Source organism: Numida meleagris, chromosome 20 (assembly GCF_002078875.1).
Source record: "Numida meleagris isolate 19003 breed g44 Domestic line chromosome 20, NumMel1.0, whole genome shotgun sequence".
In the NCBI taxonomy this organism is placed as follows: domain Eukaryota; kingdom Metazoa; phylum Chordata; class Aves; order Galliformes; family Numididae; genus Numida; species Numida meleagris.
Window position 1 is genome coordinate 2,043,811 of NC_034428.1, and position 27,349 is coordinate 2,071,159.

At 39.4% G+C, this 27,349-nt stretch overlaps 1 protein-coding gene across 5 annotated transcripts; it reads left to right on the forward strand.

Annotated features, from left to right (window-relative positions):
- Nucleotides 1,236-26,418, forward strand: NADK (NAD kinase). Of its 5 annotated transcripts, none has more exons than XM_021417619.1 (12): nt 1,236-1,421; nt 9,458-9,631; nt 13,523-13,606; nt 17,001-17,130; nt 17,677-17,785; nt 18,021-18,106; nt 18,413-18,515; nt 19,306-19,457; nt 19,978-20,077; nt 20,697-20,854; nt 21,942-22,024; nt 23,006-26,418. In XM_021417619.1, the coding sequence occupies exons 2-12, from the start codon at nt 9,459-9,461 to the stop codon at nt 23,151-23,153; spliced, it is 1,326 nt and encodes a 441-aa protein (XP_021273294.1). In that variant the 5' UTR covers nt 1,236-1,421; nt 9,458; the 3' UTR covers nt 23,154-26,418. The 5 variants fall into 5 exon arrangements, with proteins under 5 accessions (XP_021273294.1, XP_021273293.1, XP_021273291.1 ...); XM_021417618.1 differs by having other exon boundaries at nt 1,238-1,421; nt 9,418-9,631; XM_021417616.1 differs by lacking the exon at nt 1,236-1,421 and adding an exon at nt 4,802-4,990.

Sequence of the window (27,349 nt, forward strand, 5' to 3'; positions counted from 1 at the left end):
CCTTAATGACCAGGATGCAAATTGGGTCCATAGTGACTTTCAGAGAAGAAATTTAAGTTTTAACGTGTAATGAATTCATGAGCATCAGCTGTAATGCAGTAATGGGTGCCCATGTTTGCAGTGCATTGTATGAATACTTAGTGCTTACTTTGGTCAGTTAATGTGTGATCAGGTTTTGTTGTAGTAATCTAAACACAACTCTTGAGTCTTTCAGTTACCTTCTCTTTTGAAAAAGAAAGAACATAGTATTTCCTGTATCTACGGTACCTAGACAAGAGAAAGTTGCAATGTAATGCTTTTACCAGGTGACCCTTGGTAGTGACAAGAACAGGGTTGGGCCGTTTCACTTCTTGTGTCTTGCCTCTTCTATTTAAAATCATTCTGAAATTGCATAATGGTCTCCGTATGTCATTGTGACTGATAATCCATGACAACAAAGAGGAACTGAATGTAGAGGAATCGTCTTAATCTGTTCCTTTCCTGCTGCTTGTCACTCTTCTCAAAGTTTGGGCTGCTACAAAAGCTTTGAACCAAGTTCTTCCATTATTACAATACAGTGTTTACCTTCTTTGTTTGACTTGGATAGTTCCTGACAAGTAAAGGACCCAGAACAAACAGTACACCCCACTTTCAAGAGCCAGCTAGTAGATGAAGTTGGACTTCTAATCCTTCAATTGTTTGCTGTAGTGATGGGATCTGTTATGTAGGTAGCTTAGGTAACACAAACAAGCCAGTTTCCTTGAAATATTCCAGTTACTGAGTTAGGATATCTCCCCTGTATTCTTATTTTAAACGTTGGAGGAGCTGGTGGTTTGGATGCAAGTAGGAATGTCAGTCGCTTAGATGTCACCAGTCAAGGTGAAGGTATTTAATGGAAGACCTAGAGGAATTTTTCCCTAGAGTTCCCATTGGTCTTACCTCTTGGAATTGCAGAATTAATTTTATCAATGTGAAAATCTAGCTTAGCAAAGATTTAAGTGGTGGTTGACTTTGGAAGGATCCTGCAGACAAGTGAATAGACCTGGACTGCCCATCTAACTAGTGACTTGGCCTGAAATTTGAAAATTAATGCTGCAGCAGCTTTTTTGCCTTTTCCAGATCTCCTGTGAATGGTAAAACGTGATAGATTTTGTGGTTTTTTTTTATTTAATGTTTGTATTAGAGTAGCAACACTTGGTAACACATCAGTAATACATGGACTGAGTGCTTCTCAGGCACACGCAGAGAGGCAGATCTTCATCAGTGAGATCACAGTCTTGAGGAAGCTGAAAAAGAAGGAAGCAGTTGTTTTTGTTCTGGAGGCAGATAAACAGATTGAGTCACACAGGGAGAGACGGGAGCACCTCCTGAAACACCCCGAGCTGTAGTCCAAGCCCTTCTCCATAGTTGTTGTTCTTCTATATCCTGCTGTGAGATAGGAGGTAAGTCCTGGGTGTCTGTTTTCATAAAGAACAAGATTGTTTTGTGTAATTGTTTATATTGTATTGTTTTCATGTGGAGAACAATATGGAGGTGGAAGAGATCTTTTGCTTGGGGTAGTTCTTACTGGTGATGAAGACAAAATCAAGTACTTTGCCCTAGCTAAAATTTCCAGAGTGTTGATGACTTCCAGCCCAGGTGTAATTCAGATGGCACGTATAATTCAAGCCAAATAATTGCTCATTAGGATGGGTCAGTTGTCTTCACTGATCAGACTTAGTAAAAAGCCTCCATTTTTGGATGTTGCTCAACACTGTGCCAGCTCAGTGCTGGTAGGAAATTTCAGGGGAAGCCCAAAGCTGTGGGTTGAATCAACCCATTGTGAACTCGTCTCCACAGAAGAGCCTGCCTTTAGCTACAAACTCCTCCAGGTCAGTTGTGTCACATGGTTAGCAGACCATCCAAAGTGTATTCACATTACTTTTGTTCCACCATCAAATTTCTCCTTAAACTTCCTTAAAACCATTTTCTACTGAATAATGCTTTTAAAAATGGCTGAAAAGTCTTTAAAAGCTTTAAGAAATCAGTAGTCTTTGTTAACTGGAGCCAGCGTACTTAGAACAAACATGTATGGTTTTTTGTTTTTCTAGTTAACATCTGTATACAATAACAGTGCTAAAATGTTGACCTTTCACACTCTCACTCAAAGAGTTTGCCAGTTTCTCCTTTTGTGTTTCCCCTTTGCAATACTCTTCACATGTCAGATTTCTCCTACATCTCTCCACTCCCTGTTACCTAAGTTTTCTTTACTGGCTGCCAACAGCTTTCAGTTCTATCCTTGCGTTACCAAAGGCAGTCTGTATTGTCAAGTGGATTGAGTGTGGGGCTACATGCCAGCATTCCTGATTGCTTATCTCAGCTATGGTGCAAATGTGTCAACCCTTGTGCAATTCAATTAATCTAGTTCCCAGTCTTTAAAATGAGGATAAAGACATTTATGTAACTATTGGAGATATTTGTAATCAGCCTGAATACTGAATGCAAAGCTGAGGCGTGCCTTTCTCTATCAGTGGCTTTGTAATTTGGCACCATTGATAACTGCTTATTTGTCACACTCATACGCCACTGTTTTCATCAGGATTTAAACATTTTTGGTACATTTTTTATTTCACATGAGGTTTGAGAGGTAAGAACAACTTCGTTAGAGGGAACTATGCTATTCTGATCGTGTTCTCAGGGAGAGCATGCTCACAAGTGACAGAAGACTCTTCTATTTCTCATGGCACTTCAGTCTGCGTGGAAGGGAGGAGATGTCAGCAGTCTCTGTGTTATATCCATCCAGATTAGCAAGTAGAGCTATCATGGTTGCTGCTGAACCTGGGCAGCTCAGAGCTGCTGTTGTAACTGTAGCTCTTTTATAAATAGGGTAGGCTCAGCTGATTAGCGCTCTTATCTGATCTTCATTGGTTAATGAGGATAAGTGTTCATCAAGTCTGGAGTTCATGCCTCTTGCAAAATATTGAGCACCTGCATGATTTTAGTCTTAGGGGGGAAAAAAAAACCTGCTACTTTATCTGTTAAACATTTCAGTATGTATTCTTGCGGGGAACAGTTCTAGCAGTGCTTTCATCTTTTCATCTTTATTTATTTGGAAAAATTCACCCCCAAAGCCAATTTACTCACTCTTCAGTTAGCTTTTGGAGTCTGTAATTGAGTACGGACGGGCATAGGTGACAAAGGCACTGTGTCCGAGCATGGTTCCTGTGTGGTGGAACATGTTTTACTGCTGCCTTGGAGATAAATGTATTGAGTCTTGAAACTTGGTGCTGTATTCCTTCCTAGCACCATGTCCAGTTGTCTCTTTGCAGTGTGAACATGCCTTTTAAGCACCTGCAAGACTTTCGAGTCTCTAAGATATTATTGACTTCATAGAACTGTGTATTATTTCATCGACTCCTTGCATACTGGGCCCTTTACATGCTTCGGAAGGAGGAGTAAAGAGACATCTTTACTCAAAATAGCGTACTTCCTTAAAAGTGCTATGGTATTTCCCCATATCTAGCGACTACTTCCTCTTGTTTCAAGTTTGCTTCTTCCTTTACTGACTATCACTTCTTCTGTGACTCCCTGCTTTCCTGGAAACATGCATTGCACAAAAAAAAGAGAGAAAAATCCCAAATTACCGCATTCTCAAAGGGCGTGATTTGTTCTTATTTTGTAGGTTTGCTGTGGTAGACATCTGTGTGTGTGTGTGTGTGTGTATGTCTAACCTCTTTAAAGTAGTATTGGTAGAAATAGAATCTAGAATTAATATATATATATAGGTAACTGAAGAATTGTTTCTATCTTGGTGTATATATATATGGATTTGATCCCTGTTGAAGTTTGTGACCAAGTTCTGATGACTTCAGAGTCATCAGCTCTGGGCTGATGGGAGCTGGTCTGTGCAAATACTGGAATCATCATATGTTGTTTTTTTGTTTTGGTTCTCCATTGCTGAAAATCTGGTTCTGTATCAAGGGCAGAATGGAAAATGGTTTCCTGCTTTCCAAGAGCTTCTGTGTCTTGTTGAGTGCTTCCAGCAGCGAAAGGGAACATGCACTCTTAAGCAGGGATTTTGTCAGAAAGAATGTTTAACCAACAATCTAAGAAGCACTAACGTAATAGTGCGTGAGTGCTGCTGTGTGCTGGATGGGTGTGAGTGATGTGTGCAAGCAGCAGCCGGAGCAGAGGGCTGAGGTGGCCGGGGAAGGGCAGTGCCTGTGATAGCTGCCGGGGGGTAAGCCCCACCTTAGGGGAGGCTGCTGGACAAGTCAGTAGTGTTATACATTAAAAAGAAAAACAGCAACACAGCAGTGTGAAGCTTTGCCTCGAGTTTCTGGTTTAGTTTGAGGTGCGATTGCTTCTCAGGGGAACCGGCCCTTGGCCAAAGCTGCCCTGAGGTGTTTTTGCAGCTGTTTTCTTGTCATGGCTCTTGCCATTCACCCAAATGTCCTTTTCGTTGCAACCTTCTAGTGTGGACTAATTCTAGTTCCATATGACTTTTATACTTGAAAACTAGAAGTGAGAGCCCTGAGAAAACCAAAGCTCCCATCTCTGTGGGCTCCATGCCATGTGAAACAGAGCTGTGCTAATGGCTGGCATTAGGACCTCAACTGGGTTGTAGAGCTACAAACGTAGACGGCCGAGGCACACCTCGAGCCTTGCTTAATGCCGCAGAGTTAATTAAATTTAGTTAATTAAATTAAATGCGTTAGAAACCTTCACCGCCCCACACAACAGCAACATCGCTCGCCAACCGCGCATGCGCGGCGACACCCTCGCTGCGCGCGGGCGCGCAGGCGGGACCCAACCTGAAGGCCGCGCCGCCGCGCATGCGCGGTGCCCCGCCCCCGGGGCCGACTCTGGTGAGGAGGCGGGGAGAGGACGATGGAGGCGCGCAGGGTCCGCCGGCCCCGCTCAGTGCTCGGGGGCAGCCGTTGCCGCCGCCACCACCGCTACCACCCCCACCGCCGCGGTCGGCTCCTCGGCCTCTGAGGGAGCAGCGGGCAGGAGAGCAGCCGGGCGGGCGGTGAGTGCGGGGCGCTGAGGCGGGCGGCCGCGCTGAGGGGAGCCCCCGGGGACGGGCGGGCCGCGGCCTCCCGCGGGGCTGCGTGACGGGGCCGGGCCGCCCGGCAGCCGCGGTGCCCGCATCCCTCCGGGAGCCGGCCCCGTTCTCCTCAGCGGAGGTTCTCGTGAAGCCGTCCTCGGGCGTTCGGCTAACTCCTGCGAACCCGGCGTTGCGCGGCCGGGCTGAGGGGGGTGCGTCCCAGCGGTGGACGCGAGCGGTAAGGAGGCGAGAGAGTTTCCCCACAAGGAAAACAGGTAACAGGTGAGAGGACTTCACCCGGCCCGCGAGCTGCCCGTGACGCGGCGCCGCGCGATCCGCTCCCTCCTGTCCGAGCGCCCGAAGCCGCGGCCGTGGGTGTGGGGCTCCGGGGTGATCCTGCCCTCGGCGCTGCCGGGTGGATGCTCCCGAAAAGGAAGAGTTAACAAACGAACTTGTTTTCCCCGGGTATGAGACACGTGATAGTCATACTGTGCCTTTTTTCTTTTTTTCTTTTCTTTCTTTTTTTTTTTTTTTGGTAGGACGTAATCAAAAACACGCCCCTGAATTTTCACTCAGCTAGATGTCGGCATGGAACGCCGTTAATTTTTTTCATCAGACATAGGTCTAAACTGAAAAGAGGGAAGTGTTGCCTGCCCCATGCAGCGCTCCCTGCTTTCACTGGCTGCTGGGAGGGTTAGCGCCTCGGAGATAGAGCTGTATGCATGAGAGCTCTATTGGAGCTCTTTCCTCAGTAAAACATAGTCATTAGAAAAGCTTATCTACGGAATTAGACCGTTAAGCAGAGAGGGGATGGGTAGCGAGGCACAGCTGGTGCAGTGTTTGGATGCAACATTGTCCTTTCCTGCTGTAACACAAGGTTGATAGTATGTTAAAGAATTAGGAGTTTTCAACAGCTGCTGCAACCCTGAGAAACGGGTAGAATTGCTGCAGCCTTGAAGTCGTCTGAAAGCAGTGCTTGGTTGGGATGGACCCTGCCGTAACCCTCTGTCCTGATGTTTTAGGGCTGTGCTCATTTGAGGGGAACTTCTTTACTAAATAGCTGACCAGCAACGCTCGTCAGAAAATGGCTTAAAGTTCTTAGTGATCTGCAGCCTTATTTCTTGTGTAGCTCTTTGCATCAGGAAGGGCGTGCTTGTGTGCTATTCCCTGTTATCTAACAGCAGATCATGCTTTAAGATGCGTGCACATAACTCTTGGCCAACAGGATGTGGATTACATCTGAATGGAGGCTTAGTAAAATTGTTTCAGACTTGTTTTATAACCAGGATTCTTACAGTAGACCCGGGGTGTGATGCCTTAGTAATAGTCTAAGAGTGCAGCAAAACATCTGCGATGTTCTGGTGTGGTTTCCACCCATCTAAAGGTGGTTTGAAAAAACCTCTCTGAAGTTCTGGTGATCATTTGTAACAGCGGAGGAGTTGAAGATGGGATATGCTACATTAAAAAAGAAACAACTGGATACTCAGAGAGGGGTGACTTAACTTTCTATTGTGTGTGACAATTTTAAACATCGAAGTGCTAACTCTCGATTGTCTTTCATTCTGGAATGCTGAACTTCTAAGTCTTTTCTGTTTTTCTTAATTAGGGGCATGACTTAGACCAGAGCAGCCTTTTTGCTAGTTTGTTGACTTGTGCTTTGTGTTTTTGGATCCAGTCCTGGGAGCTGGTCAGTGATAGTTTTGTCCTTATGTCAGATCTGCTTATTTAATGAAGGTCTTATGAGGGGATGTTAATTAAACAGTACGTGGTGTAAGCTGTAGTTTAAAACATTCTGAATTGGAAAGCGTTACATGGGAGGAATATCAAGTTCTTAGGCTGCACGTAGGAGTAGATCTGTGCAACGTCTTACTTCCAGTTTTATTTTCTTTGTTGACAGCATCTGTCAGATGAAGATTTTTCAAACCAAGTCACATGGAAACAGGCCTCATTTGTTGCTTTTGAAATACATCGTTGTTCTCTGCACCTCTTAGTTAAGGATGATATCGTGAAATAGGATGGGTGTACAGCAATTGTGCAGTTACTGGAAAAAAAACTAACTCTGCTTGAGCTTCTTTCACAGGTTTTCCATTTCCATATACTTTGTTGCAGGTATATGGAACTACATGGGCATCCCTAAGATGCTGGTAGATGAGGCTGTGTGAGTATCTTTGAGAGATGCTGGAGGGGATTGGCAGGAGATGAGGAGAGATTGCTCACTGCTGGTTTTCACTCAGTATTCCTGGAGCAGTGGAGGAGACTCTTGTATTGATTGTTAATAAAAGATGTACTTAAACTTAGTTATTGTGTATCATTTTCTAGGTTAATTCTGTGCAGACAGGGTTTCTTTTGGAAATACCTGGTTACTGATTTTGGTAATAAATAGCAGCTGCAGGCCTTGTTGGTATCATCTGTTTTGTTTTGTTGTTGTTTTTACCTTCCATCAGTTCCAGTGTATTTTTTTTTTCCTATCCAGATTATTCTTGAGGGGGAGATCTATGCCACGGATGAGGAATTATCTCCAGCATTTTTGTTAGCTATTTCTAAGAAAGTTAGGGGATTAACTTTGACTCACTATGAATATACTAGTTTTGGTTTATATTGGCTAAGAGCATGGTATTCCAGTGAAGGCTTAGTCAGATCTGTGACTCCTTACTAATCAGAAAGAAGGCAATGTCTGTGGAAGTCTGGGAATGTAAAGATGCTTGAGAAGCCTTTTTGGTCCCTGTGATACAGATGCACCAAACACAAGAGTAATCTGTTTGCCGTGCTGATTTCTGCCTATAAAGAATAGCCCTTAGGGTTAAAAGTACAGATTATGGTACCAGACTTTTTTTAGGTACGTTGATTGATAGGCCTGAAATGATGGGCGCATTACAAGTGCGAGTACTACAAACAGATGGTAAATTCGTATCTAGTTCATTATTGGACTGGGAAAAGTGTTCATTCAGAATCCTGCTTGTCTGTGGGGAGAGAAAAAAAACCAGAAAATGCTCATTTGAGTCTACCCTGAATCTCTGAAATTAGGTAATTAAAATCAGAGTTGTGTTGATAGGAGAATTTCCCAAGTCATGGTCACTGGTAATGCCAAGCGATGAGTAACCCACAACTAAACACTGATATCTTTTTCAAGTGCGGGATCTTAGAAATTATTAACAGAGGAGTCTAAGTGCACCTATGGTGGCCATGTTCTCTCAGGGTAAGCCTAATCTACAGTAAGAGCAAAGCTGTGCTTTGCTGCCGTTAGGTGATTATTCTGTCTAATTTAGTAACGAGCCAATGTTCCTACTAAATTACTGTTTTTTTTTTTTGGTGCTTTTGTTATCTACAAGTTGAGATACCATGAAGCATAATGCTTGTAAAATTGTTGGCATTTCTCATTCTGGGTTAACCTTACAGACAAATATCATTAAGCTGAGTGTTCTCCAGAGCCAAAGTCTATTTTAATGGTTACAACGATGTCGTGATCCGTTCTGTACATGACACAGTGAGAAGCTGTTACAGTGTGCTAAAAGCTGGTCTGAAAACATCTGCAAATATCTAATGAGCCAAGGTTTTTCCCTGAGTTGAAGTAATTTGAGGAACGTACTGTTCCTTTAGGCTTCATCTGAGATAGCATTTGTTCACAGTTTAGTGTTTCTTTACACACTGAAAGTGGCTTTCTATTTTTATTGTGAGAAATCTTCTATTTAGTTCACATAATTATGCAAGCTTAACTAAGGGATTCCTATTACTTTTGTGGTTATTAAAGTATTTATGTGTTGTGTTGCTTTTTACTGCTGCAGAATTGCTGTCTGCCAGCTGTTCTTTGTGCTGGTTATTGGGGAAGTGAAATACTTTCTGCTTATCATGTTTCATTTTGTTTGGTTGGGACCATCTCTCCACATTGTCACAAATGGGCTCTTCTCAGCTTGGTATTAATCTCATTTCTGTGAAGGACTGAAGTTTATTAAAGTTAGACTGTTGAATTATTTTTTCATGATGACTTTTTTTTTCTTTTGAAGCTTAATTTAATTTATTTTGAGATATGTATCACTTAATGGGAGATTTTATAGATTTCTCTGAGTCTTCATTCCTAGCAGATATTTAATGCTCTTTTTCCTCTTCAGTCTTTAACATATGTTTATATATTTTTGGATGTAGCTGGGGGTGTGGTGGTCTTGAACTAATAGCACTCAACTGTTTTATGTGGAGACTTTTGTAAATCTAGGAGCACTGGAGTTGTAATTCTGGTCTCTTTTTCCTTCCAGTGTCATGTGATGACCTCGAAGAACTTCTCAACTGCCCAGATCTCGTTGAGAAGTGTCTTCCAAAGAGTGTCAATTCATGCCTAACAACTCTATTAACTTTACTACTACTGAGATTTTTCTTCTCTCCCTTAACTATCTCTTTTCCCCGCTGTTTTTCCACAGGAATTAAATTTTTCCCTCACTGAGGTTCTTTCACTTCCAGTATGGAGATGAATCGGGAGAAACTGTGTACCAGTAAGGCTGATGTGAGCTCAGATTCTGCATATCATTGCTCAGCGTGTCATGATGATGAGGAGTGGAGCAGCACTAGCCGGGGACGAGCGAAGTCACGGAGCTTGTCTGCTTCACCAGCCCTAGGAAGCACCAAAGAATTCCGGTATGGCTTTTGTTTCTTCCCATGTTCAAGAAAAATTGAAGAAGTTCAGTTATCCAGACCTTAGTTTTTGCTTCTGTTTCTGTCTAGCCATTGTCTTGCTTTTAAGGTTACCTTAAAATGCACTTTAAAAGGTTGTTAGTCCAGCATGAAATCAGAAAGTTAAAGGCAGGGGCTACACTAAGAACAGACCTGTAATCAAAACGGTACAGCTGTCAAAACTGCAGAGTTTATAGTCTCAAAAAAATAGCAGAGGCACACCTGCAAATTCTTATAAATGCTCTAACTGGAGCTGTAGTGCTGTGTGTTAAAAGCCTGCGTGAGAATTATGGTTATATCGTGAGGCAGCACAAATAAGTGGGTGCTTGCAAACCTAATCACAGCGCTGAGGAACGCCCATCTTTTTCTTGGAGCCAAATTCCTGACGTATTCGCAGTACTCTTAGTCATGTGGACAACTTGGATAGAACTTTTCATTTTGTGATCTTTGGACCCGCTGCAAATATCGGATGGCGTGCTGTGGCAACCGCGTGTCTTGATCGCAGCAGAACTTTCCCTTACTTATACTGTGATCTGACACAAGGTTGAAGCGCAGGCAGAATCTCGAAGGAGTTGCTCAACAGATGAAATTCTCTCCCAGAGTTACTGCTTTGCTGGCAGGATTGCTGTTGCGAGGCAGAGCATATGTGGGTGAGACCTGAAGATCCCAAGGGAAGCTTTGTGGTGAAAGGAGGTGTAATGAAAGCCTTTCACTCAAGAGATTAATACTTGGAAATACTTGCTTTGCATAAGTAGCTCAGTTGATACGTTGTATTTGGGAAATATTCACAAAGGACCATACTGTTCTAGCTACTATGTTATGTATCACAGCCAATAGGTAAGTCTTTGCATAAAAGCTTTTCTGTGAAATGTGTTTTTCCTGCTCTACTTAAATCTTTAGGGCTGCAGATTGTAGTATGCCTGTGTGGGGGGAAAAAAACCATGTGGTTTAAGTTTGTGTGTATTGTATTCTAGCTGGATTTGTTTTTATTTTTTTAATGAGAAGTTAGAGCAGTTGTTTACAGCGTTGTTTTTTAGTTAAGATCCTCTATGTACGTGCACTGACTGCCTTCAAATTAGCATGACGCTGTCACTGGGGCGTTTAGCGGAATTGCAGACTGCTCTCAGGTTTGCCGTGTAGCACTCAAGCTGAAGCAGATCCCTGTCTGCTCCGAATGGACAAATGTCTTTTTCTAAAAGATCACCATTTCCAGTGCATTTCTGCTCCTTCTTAGAGAACACACTTTTACTACAAACAGCTTAAATTCTGTCACTCAACCACCTTACCTTCTGTTAACTGAATAGTGCGTAGATTAAGTCCTAATAAAAGCAAGCAAAACCTTAACTGAAATCTATACAAATTAGTTAAAGCTTGCAGAGGGAACTGAGAATATTTTGAAGGTCAGATGTGGATCTTTGATGCCTCTTTGTAGGACAGGAGTTCAGCTAAACAGTGGCAGTGGCCTGAAATACATATCTCTGTTTAAAGGAGACAAAAAAGGCAGCTACTGGCAGAGGCTTGAGTGGAGCAGAAAGTGGCAGGTGATGTTACTGGGGTGTTATTGAATGATCCTCACTTCACCTGTAACTTCTCACAAGTAGAGACTTGACTTCTCCCTTACACGTACTGCTGCAGGCATTAATCTCTAATAATGTACATATGTGCTCATTTTTCTCTTTTAATATAAGGTAAACTTTTAACATGCTTAAGTAACGGTCTTCTATGCCTGGAAAAAATATTTGTATAAAAGTTAAAGCTTTTATGTATTTGTTACAGGACATTAAAGAATGTTAATTATCGTAATTGGAATCTGGCACAAACATATTTTCTTAGAGATGGGAAAAATATTATGACTTTTTAATCTGTCATCTGTTTTTGATTTTCAGTAGGAATCTGATGTGTGGGATTTTTTTAGTGCTACAAGTGAGTCATCAGGCTGGCCTGAGCTACTGCACAATATACACTATAATAGGCAGAGCAGCAATGATTTATTACTAGCATGGAATAGGTTAATTACCAGTTCCTGTGTTAATTGAGTTAAGCACAGGAAAGGCATATTTCCCACTTGATTTTAATGGAATAACTCTAATAGCATTTACTTGTTTCATCATGACGCAAGTGGGTTTTACTCCCATACACAGATTTGCTGCAGGAGGAGGGAGGCGGGTAAAGCAGAACAGTTCTGACTTGCTCCGGATAATCTCATCCTAGAGCTGGGAGCAATCCTGTGTTCTGGGTGGAATTTAAGTTTGAGGATAATTGACTCTTCAGATCTAATCTCTTTAAAGATAAAGATTGTATTAGCTGTTATGAAATACATGAAAAAATAACAATTTTTCTCCGTACTCAAAAAAAAAAAAAAACTTTGTTAAGGATTTGAGGCAATGGTTTTAAGAAGGCTCAGTGTCAACTTATCTTTTAGATTTATGTAGGAATTTAGCAAATAAACTTAAAGATTTGTCTTCTTTTTTCTCTGGAACTTATTTTGAGATCTCTTGGAAATGAGATCCTGGTTGTGTCATAGTAGTTCTGCTTTGCTTCACCATTGGCATTAAGGCTCTCGTAATTTTCAAGAACTAACTACAAACTATTAGAAAGCCATGCATTTTGATACCTTCCTGTTTGTTCCTTCTCTCCCCTGTTGCTGGAGCTTCTAATTCAAGTTCAGCGCTTAAGGAAATTGTCTGTAAAATATTGTGACTACTGAGAAACGTGCCCCTTTGCTCTCGTTAGTGAGTGATCAAGGTGCACTTTTCTGAGTGTACACTTCCTTGTTAGCAAGCTGGGATTTCTGATATATACTGGGAGAGGTAATGTTACTGTGCAATCCAAAAGTGGTATCATAAAAGCAAGGTGTGCTGAGTGTACTCGGTTACCAACGCTGCTGCTTCCATTGGAAATGGCAAGCTGTGTGCTCTACCAGGTTGCTGTGGGATCTGTTTCTTTATGTGATGGAATTCATGCGTGCTACTGAATGATAGAAGCCAAAAAATGCCTGAGCAGTGCTTCATTGCATTGTTTTCTCTTGGTTAAAAAAGGGTGTTAATCTCAGGTTGGGATGTCTTTGTACCTTTCAGGGGATTAAATGAACCTTGGAGGCACTCCTCTGCTTAAATGGCTGAATGTATTGCCCTCGTCTTTCTTAGCAGTTTAAAAGTTATTTTATTTTTCAAACTTCAGTAAATTCAGTCAGTAGCAATTGGTTTCTTGTTTGTAAATTTCTGTGCTACTTTAAATGTATAGAAGAAATGGTTTTGGTTATTAGAAAAACATTATTTCTGCTTTTTTCGTTCCGCATAGAGTTTTTACTTTTCACGGTGGTGAGACCTTGAAAATAGGTTGTTTTCATAATTTGGAATTTATCTGCAGGTTTTTTTTGTGTGTCCCTGAGAGGCCCATGTACTGTTCTGTCTGTAATGTCAAGGAGAGTTGTGACTAAACAAAAACTTTGACATGCTTGACATGGGTTGACAGAACCGCCTTGATCTGAGGCTGTGATGCTTACTTTGTGCACAGTGAAGTTCAGATGAACACAAGAAAAACATGTACCTGGTCCTAGCGCTTGGGTTTAGCGTGTACTCACATCAGGAGGGTATGAACTGGGAGTGAGGCTTCAATTCTAAAATCTCTGTCAAGGAAGAAGGTATAGGAGTTAAAATTTAGCTTTGAAATGTGTGAGCTAATGCGTGTAAAATTATATTGGCTAGTCGACCACAAACAGAAGTTTAAGAAATGGACTTTGTCCTTCATTGCCTAATGTGGCTCTTTCAAAGACGTTTGGTTTGGTTTTGGTGCTTGGGGGGCTAATCATACTTAGCTTGCCATCACATTTATTTAATTTCTTCTTATGTTCAGGAGAACACGCTCCTTGCATGGACCATGCCCAGTGACCACATTTGGACCAAAGGCCTGTATGCTGCAAAATCCTAAAACGATTATGTAAGTACTTGTCAAGTGACTGGTATTGTGCTTATTCCGTGTGAAAGATAAGCTCGCTTTCCTACTGCTCATCCCAACTCAACATTGTTGTGCTGGGATCTGCATTGCAAAAATTGATTTGCTGCCTAGATCATATGCATGCATTACCTTGATCTGCATGCTGAAAAGTGTGGTGTGGGCTTAAACGTCAGCCTTGTTTCCTTTTCCCAAAGGGGTGAGAGGAGATCATCAGTACTTCTCTGTATGCTTTATAGTTGTTGTGCCAGTTGGAATGTTTCTCACAGGGCAACAGACACCAATCAGTAAAATGAATACCCTTTTAACTTCATTAATTCATGTGATGTTCTGGTGATTCGCTATCTAAACTAATGGAGTTTTGTCTCAGAACAACATATCTATTTTAAGAAGAAAATGAACCATTTCATATTTAAAATAAATAGAGCAGAGCATGCAAATAGTTTTAAGCACTGGAGTTTTGTTTAAATGTATTTTGCATAATCTGCAGTTCTTAAATTGTGGTCAACAATGGGAACAATAATAAAGCCTTTCCAACACAGCTGACAGCAAACTCCATGTATCAAACACTCAGATAGCATCCTAATTATGATGCAGAGAAGCTATTGGTGTCATTTTCTTTATTCCATAAAGAAAATTGTTTCTCAGCTACAGAGGGACAGACGTTGTTACAGACAATGTGTAAAAGGGAGAGGAATTGCTCTGTGTGATCCCATCTGAGGAAAGCCTTCTCTTTGAACTACTTTGAATTTTAGTATTTGATCTGTGATGCTTTCAGTGTGTGAATATCAAGGCAAGTTATTTTTAGTCTCTGCTGATGAATTTATTGCGGAAATAAGGCTTCTGTTCGGCAAGCGTGCGAACATTTTTGTCCTTTTAAAAAGTTCTGTTTTGTTGTTTTGGCTTTCAGTTACGCTTAAGGTATTTGAATTAAATATTTATTCGCTTAAACCTTTACCTAAATTATAGTGATCTCACTCAAAACACTCTTAATGTTTCCTACAAAGGTGTGGCAGAAATCCTGCAGTACTTGGGGAATTTCCTGAACTTCCTCCTTTCTGTCTCTTCTGAAGTTTGCGACTTTGTGTACAGCAGTTCACCTGCAAACCCAGCCTGCACTGCATGTCTACCCACCTGACTGTGCTGAACGTGCTCCTCCCTGTGGGCTGAGCCAGCTTTGTACCATATATAATGGTAGCGTCAAGATCAGTTGAGCACAGAGGCTGTAGGCACTGCTTGCCAGGGAAGAGACTGTGCAGTGTTCAGAGCAGCTGTGGAGGCAGGGGCACCCTCAGGTCATCAGAGGGAAGGACTATTTGAAAACCAAATTATAAATTGCTGTTTTTACTACTTGGAAGGTTTTTGGTTGGTTTGTGGCTTCTAAAAACAGCTGTATCCTTTTTGGTCGTGGTTTTTTTTTTGTTTTTGTTTTTTGCCTTTCTGCAGTCACAAGTAATATTGAACTCTTTTTACTGGAGGGAATATAACAGGAAATCTTAGCTTTTATGTGTGGGCATCAGTTAATCAAGGTCTTAGTGTCTCTTTAAGTCCTGGTGGTGAAAAGGCTCCTTTCTGAAGGCTGTATTTTCGGAAGTGAATTTTCTAGATGTGAAGCCTCAACTTGTTACTGGGGCTGGTTGAAATGTTTAGCTGGATGGTGTCTTTTTTTGAGGTAGAAGTTTCTTAAGAATTGATAAAAAAGGCCTCAGCCTGTTTGTTTTTTTGGAGCTGTTGTGTTTGCCTGACTTCTGGAAACGGGCATGAAGATCTTAAAGCATGTTATGAATAACTTTTCCATTAGAGCTACGTGGAATTGGTGAGTACAGCTGAAGTAGGCAGATTGTCTTTTTGGTTTGAAGAAAGTCTCTTAGTTCCAGGCTTATTAGGCGAAAAGCGGTGCTGCAATCTGTAGTTCTCTGCCAGCTTTACAAGGCAGCCTGATTGTGTTGAGATGTGTTTTTGGGGGTGGTTTCTAAGCATGTGCTTTTTCCCTTTTAACAGTATTTAGATTTGAGGAATTTAATATTGTAAAATAAATGTTTTTTTGTGCTAAGGTTTGTTTCTTTAGTCACATTTTGTATTGGAATTAGCATCTAAAACTTCAGCTTCTGTTTCTTTGCAGCTGATTGGCAGTAGTAAACAAAGTTGCATTGATGTGTTTAATGTTGTATTTTTTTCTGTTTTTTAAAATTATTTTTATGTGTTGCTATCAGTCAAATCAGAAGAAGCCTTACAAATTCATAATAATCTGAAATTTCGGGCAATATTTGAGGCCAAGTATTGTATCTTCAAACTGCACTGAGTCAGGGAACTAGACTCAACTCAGGTAGTAGATTGAGGTCCCTGCCATTATCCTGGGGTTCTTTGACTGTAAAATACAATGAGATGAAGCGTATGTGATGCTGAGTATGACTGCACAGATGTACTCTTCTGTGTTATTTAATGATTTTTAGAGAGTGCACTGTTTGTCAGCAAATTTTAGTAGTTGAGGCTACTTAATTATTCTGTAGTTTCCGCTGTATTTATGTAGAATGTGAACGTTTTACTTTTTTTGTGCAAGTAAAATGAGCAGGTTATTCCACCACTATTATTATCATCTGTTTTACTTCAACTCTTGAAGTACTAAATCCAGATCTCTAAATTTGGCTTGTTCAGCGTGTATGCTAATCTACTTTGCTTTACGGATTATATCTGCACCGTATGGAAAAGGGTGAGGTGTCTGTCGTTTGCAAAATACAACAGTGAAATTGTGTAGCTCAGCAGCGGGTCCAAATGAAGACGGAGAATATATCTGTGTGCTCCTAAATCAACGGAGCGTGTTACAGAGCAACATGAAGTTGAATGAGTTTTTAGGATAGGATAAGAGTTGCTACAGACTTCCTAGAATAGAGGCTATGTACCAGTTTGTTGTAGCTGTTGAGGGTTCCCTTGAGGACAGATGTCTCTATCTTAATAATTAAAATATTTGCCCTTTTCTGGTGATCCTGTAGTTTTGAATTCGTTCTTATTAGAAAAACTGCACAACTTGTGCCTGCATCTACAGACTTCAGGCAGTATTGGGAAGGCTGTGACTGTATGCAGAAATGGGCAAAATCTTAGAGTAGAAATGTATTTATTGGTTGCATGGGGGGAGGAGGCATCATTACAATTGCATCCTTCTCTCCATTGTGTCAGCAGTGTGTGTGATAAGATGCAAAGAGAAATGTAGTAACATATTTTTGAAAATCTGTGGGCACTGCAGTATATCTCTGCCCTTTCTTTCAGTTACTCAGTGCTTCATAGTTCTGTTTTTCCTTTGTAGCAACATTTTCTGATAAAAAAAGATGTTTTTAACCTAACAATCCTGAATATTTGTGTTACATTGTGTTCCCTTCTCTAGGCACATTCAGGATCCAGCAAGCCAGCGGTTGACATGGAACAAACCTCCCAAGAGTGTCCTTGTTATTAAAAAGATACGTGATGCCAGTCTGCTGCAGCCTTTTAAAGAGCTCTGTGTGTATCTTACCGAGGTAACAGAATGTAAATTCAATTTTTATTAACCGTAATGAGAAATCTTACATCTAAATTATTTTCAGTTACTGATTCTGTTAATAATGAAATACGTAGAATTGCATAGTGCAAACAAATCATTAGCACAAGCTTTATTGCACTGGAAGCATTAAAACTTGTTTCAGAGCTTAGGAGCAGTACTTGGAGGTGAAATCAAAACTGTTTCCTTCGTACTGAACTGCAAGACGTTGGACAGAAAACTTGAACCTCCAAGCCCTTAGTAAACAGAAAAGTTTGCTGTGTCATGTAATTCGTGTTGCAGAGCTTATATTTTTATTTATCAGATGGCCTATGTATGCTGCAAATTTCTGATTAGAATTAAACCACATGTTGTATATTAAAAACAATAGTAAAAAGAACCCTACAACCCAAAGATGCAGATCATGTCAGTAAAAATAATACGTGGTTTTTTTTAATTTGTGTTTTTAACTGATGCAAATTATGGAGAGAGTTGAATACTTTGGTGTTTAAGAGGTTGTTAACAAGCTCATCTTACCTGTTTGTAGGAGAACAACATGATAGTGTATGTAGAAAAAAAAGTATTGGAAGACCCTGCTATAGCTAATGATGATAATTTTGGACCAGTGAAGAAGAAATTTTGTACCTTTAGAGAAGGTATGGTGATGACTTCTCCAAAATAAAATTGAGGCATAGTGCTTATTTGTCTTAATGTTTCCTTAGTACTGAATCAAGCTTGTGAAACCAATCTGTCTTTTGCAAACCGTTGTTACACCTTACTTGCAGAGTTTTTATGTTTGTGAGTGAACGTTGGCATGCTGCGCATAGCTTACATCAGGAACTTGACCTTTGATAAAACGTAATTCAGAACTTGTTTCAATGTTTCTTCTAGATTATGATGACATCTCCAATCAGATAGATTTTATCATATGCCTGGGAGGAGACGGGACCTTGCTTTATGCTTCTTCGCTCTTCCAGGTTGGTCTTTTTTGGAGATAGACTTAAAGGCCTCTTCTCTTTTTTAAAGTACTTGAAGATTATTTTTCTGTTGTTATCAAGGACTGCATTTGTCCTTTGTTGTCGATTCCTTCTTTTAATCGAGCCTAATTTTTACCCTATACGTTCTGAAAATAATGTGTATATGAGCTGCTTGATTTAATTATACCATTTGTTTTTATTATGAACAGTTGAAGTTACATCAGTAGTCAAAATATTTACAGGCAATTAGCTGAAGTATGAATTGCTTTTATTCAGTAGCTTTTAAATTCTTTTCTTTATTGATAGGGTAGTGTACCTCCAGTTATGGCTTTTCATCTGGGATCCCTTGGATTTCTTACTCCATTTAATTTTGAGAATTTTCAATCCCAAGTCACTCAGGTTATAGAAGGTAAATTTAAGGAGACAAGGTGTGGTGTTTCTTTTGTTACATTTTCTGTAGCTTTTTCCAAGACTGGTTAATTTTCTTAACCAACTCATTTACGTCGTCCCATAGTCACGAGAAACTTACACTAAACTAACAAAAGTATTGCATTGACCCATTCCAATTCTGCTTCCCATGCTATTTTGTAAAGAAAAATGGATAAGAAATAATTTTGTCCTGTGTGGAGTAAGCAAGTAACAGAAGGTGGTAGTAAGAGTGTTGCTATGAAGTATTTGGTAGCTTGTTCCTGGAAGCAGTGCAGTGCTTGAAGAGTGAGGAGTCAGGCAACACTTGAAAAAATGGAAGAAATATTTTGTTCCTTCAATAGGAGATGGATTTAAATCCAAAGTAAATTTCTGAAAAAGATATATAAAATTCTCCCATTGCTAGAATGTTTTCTTTTAATATGTATTTGTAATGCACTTATTTTTCTCTAAGCTAAGCCTTTGTCTCAGTGAAGATCACATGGGCCTAAATGTTTTCTAATCTTGATTGTATCTGTGTGGAACTTAAATATTCTTTTTATATTGTCATGAGAGAGAGGAAGGTCCAAATTTGACTTGATTTTTGCCCATGAATACTAAAAATCTGTTTTAAGCTTTGCCTGGATATATAGACAGTTCTCTTGTAAATGAAATGGGGAGCACTGCACAGGGAATAGATGGGTGATAATTTGTACAGATGGCTATTCATTACAGTTTTATTTACTCTAGTAGCATATCATTCTTGTGTACTTTCTCCTGTATTTCACTTCTAGGCAATGCAGCGCTTGTTCTGCGAAGCAGGCTGAAAGTGAAAGTGGTGAAAGAGCACCGAGAGAAGATGACAGTACAAAATGGCATAGAAGAAAATGGAGTAGTGCCTACAAATCTAGAGAAAGAAGTGGGCAAGCAAATTATGCAATATCAGGTCAGAGTTTGAAAAAACCAAAAGAGCTAATATGTTTTGTAATTTGCTTTAAATGTGTTTCGTTATCGCTTTACCATTTTCATTATTTTATGTTAGCCCAGCAGTGTGGGACAGATCCATATTGGTGTAGTACACAATATGTGCGCTTAATAATGGGAAAATGATGCATCTTGTTACTTTCTGCAGCCATAAGTGCTAGTATTGTACTTTCCTGTATTAATATTGTACTTCTACTTTGAAAATAAATATGCAGTTCTGAATTGGGATGCCCTAAAGATTTGATAAGATGAAAGGAAAACCCTGCACGTTGCTAGTAACCTCTTAATTCTTAACATCTTGTAATTAGATAAATAAAAATCCTTCAGCTGACAACAAAATCATAAATCTAATTTGTCTAATGAGAGTCTAATTTGGCAGGTACTAAATCAGGATTAATTTTTCAAAAATCCGGGAAGCATGTTTCTGCTTGTCATTTAATCCATTGCCAGGTCAGCAGTGGTGATGTTTGATGTTCTGGCAGGTCCTGAATGAAGTTGTGGTGGATCGTGGTCCTTCTTCTTACCTTTCCAATGTAGATGTCTTTCTAGATGGGCACCTGATAACAACAGTGCAAGGAGATGGTGAGTTTGCTTCTTCAGTTAAGTTTCTTGTCAGTTCATTTGTAGAGAATGCTTTTTCTCACATGGAAACAAATCTCAAGCTTGAGTTCACTGGTGACGGAAAACACGAGGTTGCAAAGAATAGGCAAGGTTTTGCATTGTGGAATGCAGAAGTTATTAAGGAAGTATTCAGTGGTAAGCTTTCTGTTTGTGGACAAATGAAGGCAAGAGGCAGCTTCTTTGCGTATAATGCCTTAGAGAAAAAGAAATAGAAATAGCTCAGAAGATATCTGGAATTTGTTGAAGGACTAAAATCTCCTAAAAGATAAATTACAGAAGTTCATCTTAAAAGCTCTTAACCTGTAATTCTTACAGACAAATGAATGTTTCTGTTACAAAAATGCATAACTTGAGATTTAGAATTTTATGCAATTTATGTGAGCTCATGGGACAAATATGCCAGCCCGGGATTAGAAACATTTCTGACTTCTGTGCTTGACAGAAGAGCTGTAGGTTAATACAAGCTGATATAGTCTCTGCTTCATTTTCATTAACAGTTGTGTTTCTTAGATTTTTTTTTTCCAAAATGGCAGCAGCAATTCTAATGTTAAACTAAGTGAACTTTTTGCTTCTTTCACAGGAGTCATTGTCTCCACACCGACTGGTAGCACTGCGTATGCAGCTGCTGCAGGAGCTTCTATGATTCATCCCAATGTTCCTGCAATAATGATCACCCCAATCTGCCCTCACTCGTTGTCTTTCAGACCTATTGTTGTTCCTGCTGGAGTGGAACTCAAGGTTAGCTTATATTAGTTCTCTTTTCAAGTTAAAAACTTATGTAATAACCATGCAAACCTGACTAAAACAGGAGGGGTTAGGAACTGCTGTTCTTTCATTTGGGCTAGATCAAGTCTGGCTGAAGAACGGGTCCTTGCTTAAAGTAATGTGCCCACTAGGAGAAGACTTCACATTGCTTTCTATTGTGTAAACTTCTGCAAAGTTGAAGTACACGTTTGCATTCTGACAAAGAAAATACTAAGTTTATATTTGCTAAAGTGCATGTAAACCCAGTAGAATTTATGTGAGTGAAATAACTTTCATGGCTAAAACAACAAATATTCCATATTTTGAGTAAATTAATAGAGATATCTGGGACTCGCTAATTATTTTTGTTGTTTATTATTTATTATTTTTGTTTATTTTTGCTGTCTTGTAGGAAAAAAAAAAGCCTGTAAAACTTGAGTATAAAATTGACTTAATGTGAATTCTTTAATAAATGCCCACGTGTGAGGAAGAACCCCTTCCTGTTTTCTTATAAGAATAATTAATATCCTTATAAGGGCTCCTCTAGGTGTATTAGAAAATTAGGGTTAAGAAATGTATGCTGGGTTTCGTGTTCTTGTTTTTCAGCATAAGTTGAATTTCATTCATGGCACTGCTCTCAGACCACAATTACTATTGTGCCAGAGGGTGTTACTGGCCAATTATAATAATTTCTTTCCTCTTATTAGGAATACACGTTAAGTATGGGCAAAACTTCCTAACTGTGACAGATTTACATTTATTACTTATCAAGAATAAAATGTTTTTCTGGTTTAACTTGATAACTTTCCTTGAAATAGAAGCCAAGTCAATGCATGTAACTGGATTAAGTCCTGCACTGGCTCTAAGTGGGAGGTCTTTCTTGTTTATGATCTGGTTGAAAAGAGAGATGTATTTCATATGGAAATATATGTGGATATCAAACATAAAATAAATGTTTGAAACTTGTGTGGCATGCTACTGCAGCGTTGTTATGGACAGCTGTGTTGTGAAGTTTCTGAAGAGTAAATCCTGTACTCAGAAAAATAGGTTTGGGACCTGAAGTTCAGTTGTTCTCTTTCAGATTATGCTCTCCCCGGATGCCAGGAATACAGCATGGGTTTCATTTGACGGAAGGAAGAGACAGGAAATATGCCATGGAGACAGGTAACATCTTTCTAGATTGGAACAATTCTTTAGAAGTGTAGAAAGTACTGATTCATGCACTTCTCTCATTCTGCTTAGACTGTCCAAAGGGCTGCTGGCAGCGAAGAAGCAAGTTTTTATGAAGCTTAATGTCTCTTACAGCATAAAACTGCTGGTTAATTTCTGATGTTTTTTTAGATCTTTGAAAGCAAATGAATTAGCAAGACTAAAGCATGTAAACATTGCATACTTGGCAAGGAAGATGGAAGTCTTCAGAAATGTCTGTAAATTTATCTAGAGGGTCTTAGTTGAAGATGTAAACTAGCAAGTGTTGTGTATAAGCAGTGGTTTTGAATAATGCCATATGCCTTAAACCATGTTAACTTAGTGAATGGTGGTGGCTGCTTGCAATGCCATTAGTCTTGAGTGAGCAGAATGCAATTTCTATGTGAAAAATATGGTGGCTTATTGTAAAGGGAGGTGAATTAAGGTGCCTGTGTGACATCAGTGGTAGTCTTGCTGTTTGGGATTATTTTTTTCTTCCTGGTTGATACTGTCTTGAATTGTTCGTGTTTCCTCATAGGCTGAAAAATCTGTAGAGTAGATCAAGAGACTGGTAGGGCTTCAAGCATCAAATTTGGCATTTGGTCCTTTGTTAGATGCAAGACTACTTAATCACGTTGCATATTGCTGAAACTTGAAATGTCAAGGCCAAGGCGGTGGCTTAAACCTTCCCTTGCCTCAGTGCTGAGTGTGTGAAGACCATCAAAGGAATGCAGGATGTCATGGAGTGGGTTCTCACTGTATCAAAAAAACTATTGTCCGCACTGCTTCTGTTAAAGGTTTTAAAGTTTGCTTACACTCTGTTTAGATGTGCGTGTAAACTTGGTTTCTGATTTCACCCAGTTTGCTGAACAGAATGCTAGATGGGCTAAGAGAGGAAGAAATGAAAATGCTATTTGTTGCCGTTGACTGACCTGAGGTATTCCTGTGTTGTTGCAGTATTAGCATCACTACCTCTTGCTATCCCCTTCCTTCGATCTGTTTCCGAGATCCTGTGAGCGACTGGTTTGAAAGCTTGGCTGAGTGTTTACACTGGAATGTTCGGAAGAAGCAAAATAACTTTGCTGTTGAAGAAGAAGAATTTTGAGTGTCTACATCTAATGACTCGTGGGAATGGAAAGTGGCAGTATCCCTTCTATATGCTTGATTGTTTTCGTTTTGTTTTATCAGTTTTTGCTAACAAGTGTGGTTGCCATCTCAGACACGTATAAAATGGTATACTTTATATCTGTCTGATCTGCTGATGGTTGGAAATTATTTTGCTACTTCCTGTCCAGCAGGAATAGAATGGAAGAAGTGAGGTCACAATTGTTGTAATCCAGTCTGAATTTTCCTTAAAGGAGCGGTTTGAAAATGGGTTGTTTCTGATTGGTGTTGACTGCATCTGTAGATGGATTGTAACATATAACTTACCACTGATGTGGTAGGCTGTATGTAGGTACATAACAGAAAAGTGGCAGTAGGAAAGAGGCATTAAAATAGTCTGTTTAACTTGGTATGTATGTAATTCCATTTGTTAAGACTTCTATGCACCTGAAGGCTCTATGGAAATTGACTTGAAAAAAAGAAGGGCTTTACTTTTTTTCTAGCTTAAATACAACTTGCCCAGAACACCTCTCCATCAAGACAGTGCTTAACATACTTTCTTCTAACTTGCAAGTGTGACAAAAACTGTGAAGAAGGAACACCGATGAGGAATGTTGTTACTAACAGATGAAACTAGAAAAAAGAAATTTATATAAGATAGATATCTATCTTGTGTCCATGAAAAATGTTTTTTTGAGTAGGTGGAACTAGGGAAAAGAACTCCACGCATTTATTTATATATATATGATATATATATGATGTGCAAACACATGCATACACACAATGCCCATTTGTCTGAGCAGTGTTTGACCCTTGGCTGTCATCACTGTGTAAATATCCACCAACCCACCAGCATGGACAAGCATTCAGCTTGGGCTGAGTTGGTTATTTCGGTCATCTCCACTCTTGTAGCTGAGCGATCTGTGGCTCTGCAGTTCCTGTTGGTGAGAAACATCAGCGTGCTTATTTTTGTTTGATGCTCTGGAACAAATGGTAACATTAGGGACTGTATACAAGTAGTAATAAAAAATAAAATAATTTTTTAAAAAATCTCCAGATATTCAAGAAGAATCTGGAATACTATATTGTCTAATGCCACTATTGTCTTGAAGGCAACAGTGTCCTGTACTAGGCCCTGAATGCCCTCAAATTCCACAGGTATTTTCCAGCTCTGGGTGCTGAGTAATACAGGAAGGGATGCTGCATTGGTAGGCTGATAAATGAGAGGACACATTCCCAGCAGAGTAACAATGGTGCCTTCAGCACACTCAAGATATTCTAAGTCTCGTATGTACTTTTTTAAGATGCTTTCAAATGTTTCTAACTTCTTTATGTACATATTTTATTGTATGTGCTTTTATGAAAAAGAACAACCACCACCTAGTTTGGGAAAAAAAAAAAAGGGTTTGTACTGTAATTTAACTGAAGAAATCAAACCCAAGTATAATGTTTACATTTATGTTCTCTGTGGTGCAGTCTCATGGTCATACTATCCGAACTTCAGCATATTCACGTTGTTGCTGCGTTGGCCATTAAAGGAATGGACATTATCAGTTGACTTTAAGCCTATGTCCTTGTACTGTGGAAACAGTAATTTCTTACTGAGTAAGGTGGGATTTCCTTGAAAGTGGAGTGAGAAGCAATGATAACTTTTCATGATTGTCTTATGTTGTACATGTGGTCCAAAGTGGTAGTGGGAAATGTATTACTTCCCAAACTCTGCCTAACGTGCTGTGCTCTGATGGTTTAAATACTGTCTCTTATATTTTGGATGCTGCCCTAGTCTGTCTAATTTTATTAATCAGGATGAGAGCACTTTTCCAGAAGAGAGGAGCAAACTCTTAGTTAATGAGAAAAATCACAATGAAATGGTGTTAATAGAAATTCAGTTTGTAAATTTTGTAGAATAGAATGTTGGTTTACTTTGTCTCAACTGAAAAATTTGGTGATATCTTGAAGAATGTCAAGGTTAGCTTTTGAGATTGATCTTTCACTTGAATCTGCAGTAATTGTTTTATCACTGTTTTGATGCTGCTTACGGGTTTTCTAGGTGGGGTATTCAGTTATTAAATAGCTGTTTACTTTTCGAGCTGTGGAATCATCAAACTTTTTGCTTTGAAACTATAGTTTTATTTAATCATGCAATAATTGAGAGGAGGAACAGGGTATGGTGGCTGTAAAGATGTACTGTTTAATGAAAAAACAAGCAGAATACCAGGGACACGAGGAAGGTGGAAACCATTTTGTAAAGGTGAGGTAAAATTAACGAGCCTTATCTATCTAATTTTTTTTGTAAAGATAAAGCTATATTCAGCACTTTTTATTTATGCTTTTATAATAGTAAAGCTTTCATTGATTGAATTGCAGAACTTGAATTTGCAGAGAGCACGTTCATGAAATGTAAACAAAACTTACCTAACTACTTTCTCTAAATTAGATCTGCTGGAGTTGTCCTTAAATTTATCACGTACTGCAATTGAATTACTGGCTTTGAGGCTTCTGCAGTTTTGCTTATACAACTTTTCCTGCTTGGTAACGATATTATTGGATCACTGCTCAGCCTAGTAGAGCTACAGTCACTGACTACAGGAAAGTAAGTCACACGATGGCTTTAGTCTTTTGCTTTTTCTTTAGAGAAGCACCTTTGATTATAATTATGCTAGCTTCACATAAAATGGCAAAAGAAATTGTGTTAATATGTTACAAATTACCTAACTGTACAAAGTCCCTTTCCAAGGCCTTTAATCTGCAAACCAGCAATTCGCAAGCAGGCTAGTAAAGTTTGATCAGCACTCAAGGGTTTTGCATATTTAACTGCTTGAAGTGTGGGTGTTGTGTTCTAACTACATCTGGACGTGATAAAAGCTCTCATGCAGACTTGGTAATATTGGCAATAAAAGTAGCTTACTGAACTTGTTTCAGCTGTACTGGTAAAATAGAGTTTTGCTGATTATGAATGGTATCTCTCATATAAGGGTTGGAAATATCACTGTACCTACAAACCCTTTCCAGTCTACAAAGGGCCAAAATGGAAGCTTGGAAATTGATTTATTTAAAAAAAGAAACCAACACAACAAAGTCTCTCTCTCTCTCTACTAGACTTTAAGAAGCTATTACAAACTGATGTAGTACGGTATAAAGCAGAGTGTACTAAATTTTTAAGAGGAAAAAATTGTTACATATTGTTAATGCTTTGAAACTTGTTTTAAATATTGCTGAAAACAAATATTTTTCAATCCTTTCAATAAAACCTTTTTGTAAAGTTGGATTTGTTTAACAGCATTTTGACTTTTGAGGATAATAAATTAGGTATACACAATTACTTCCTTGGAAGACAAATATTCAGTGTGGGTTTTTGATGCATTGTCTCATGGGACAGTAGCTTCTGTTTTCTAGAAATGTGTATAAGGCTATTGTGATTGTGTATGTCTGATACAAGTCTTTTCCCAAAAGTTTCAAAATAAAAGCTTCTGGATTTGCTGTGCAAGTTAAAAGAAATCTTCCCTGCAGCTAGTTGGGCTACATTGACTAGTTTCATGAAGGTCCAGAAGTAGAAAAGCGAGTGAGGAAATAGACACGGGCAATAATGGGAGATAATCTCAGATATCTGGATATATAATAAACTAAAGAGTGAAATTGTAGTTTAAATATCCATTCTATCCTCTCCTTTGCATGTTGTGACCAAGTTCTAGACACTTTTTACACAAAACTCCTGGCTAACGATTATGATTAAGTGCCCTTTCATGATTTCATAAAGTAATCTGTAACCTATTCCAACAATTGATGCATGCCAAATGATTGAATAATGTATGGAGGTATCGCATACAGGTAAATATAGCAGCTTTTAAATGCAATTTATTTGCTCCTTGAGGTGCTTTAGCAAGAGTTTTTCATCTTATGCTTGGCTAGCTACAAACTCCTTCTGTCTGCAGCCAAAAAGATAACCCAGCATTTCTGTGACAATGGCACTCTATTGCCTATGAAGGGAAATAATAGAGCCATTATTTTGCTATGAAGACAAAAAAGCATAGTACAAGCCTACTTTTGTCAGGTAATTTTGGCCAAATAAAGGCCTAAGGCAAAAAAAAAAAAAGTATTCCCTTATTGCTACTGCTCTAAGCAAGACCTACTGCATGCTGGCTTATTTTAGAAAAGTACTGAATATGCTTAATTGTTTTCCTCCATTTCAGCAACAAT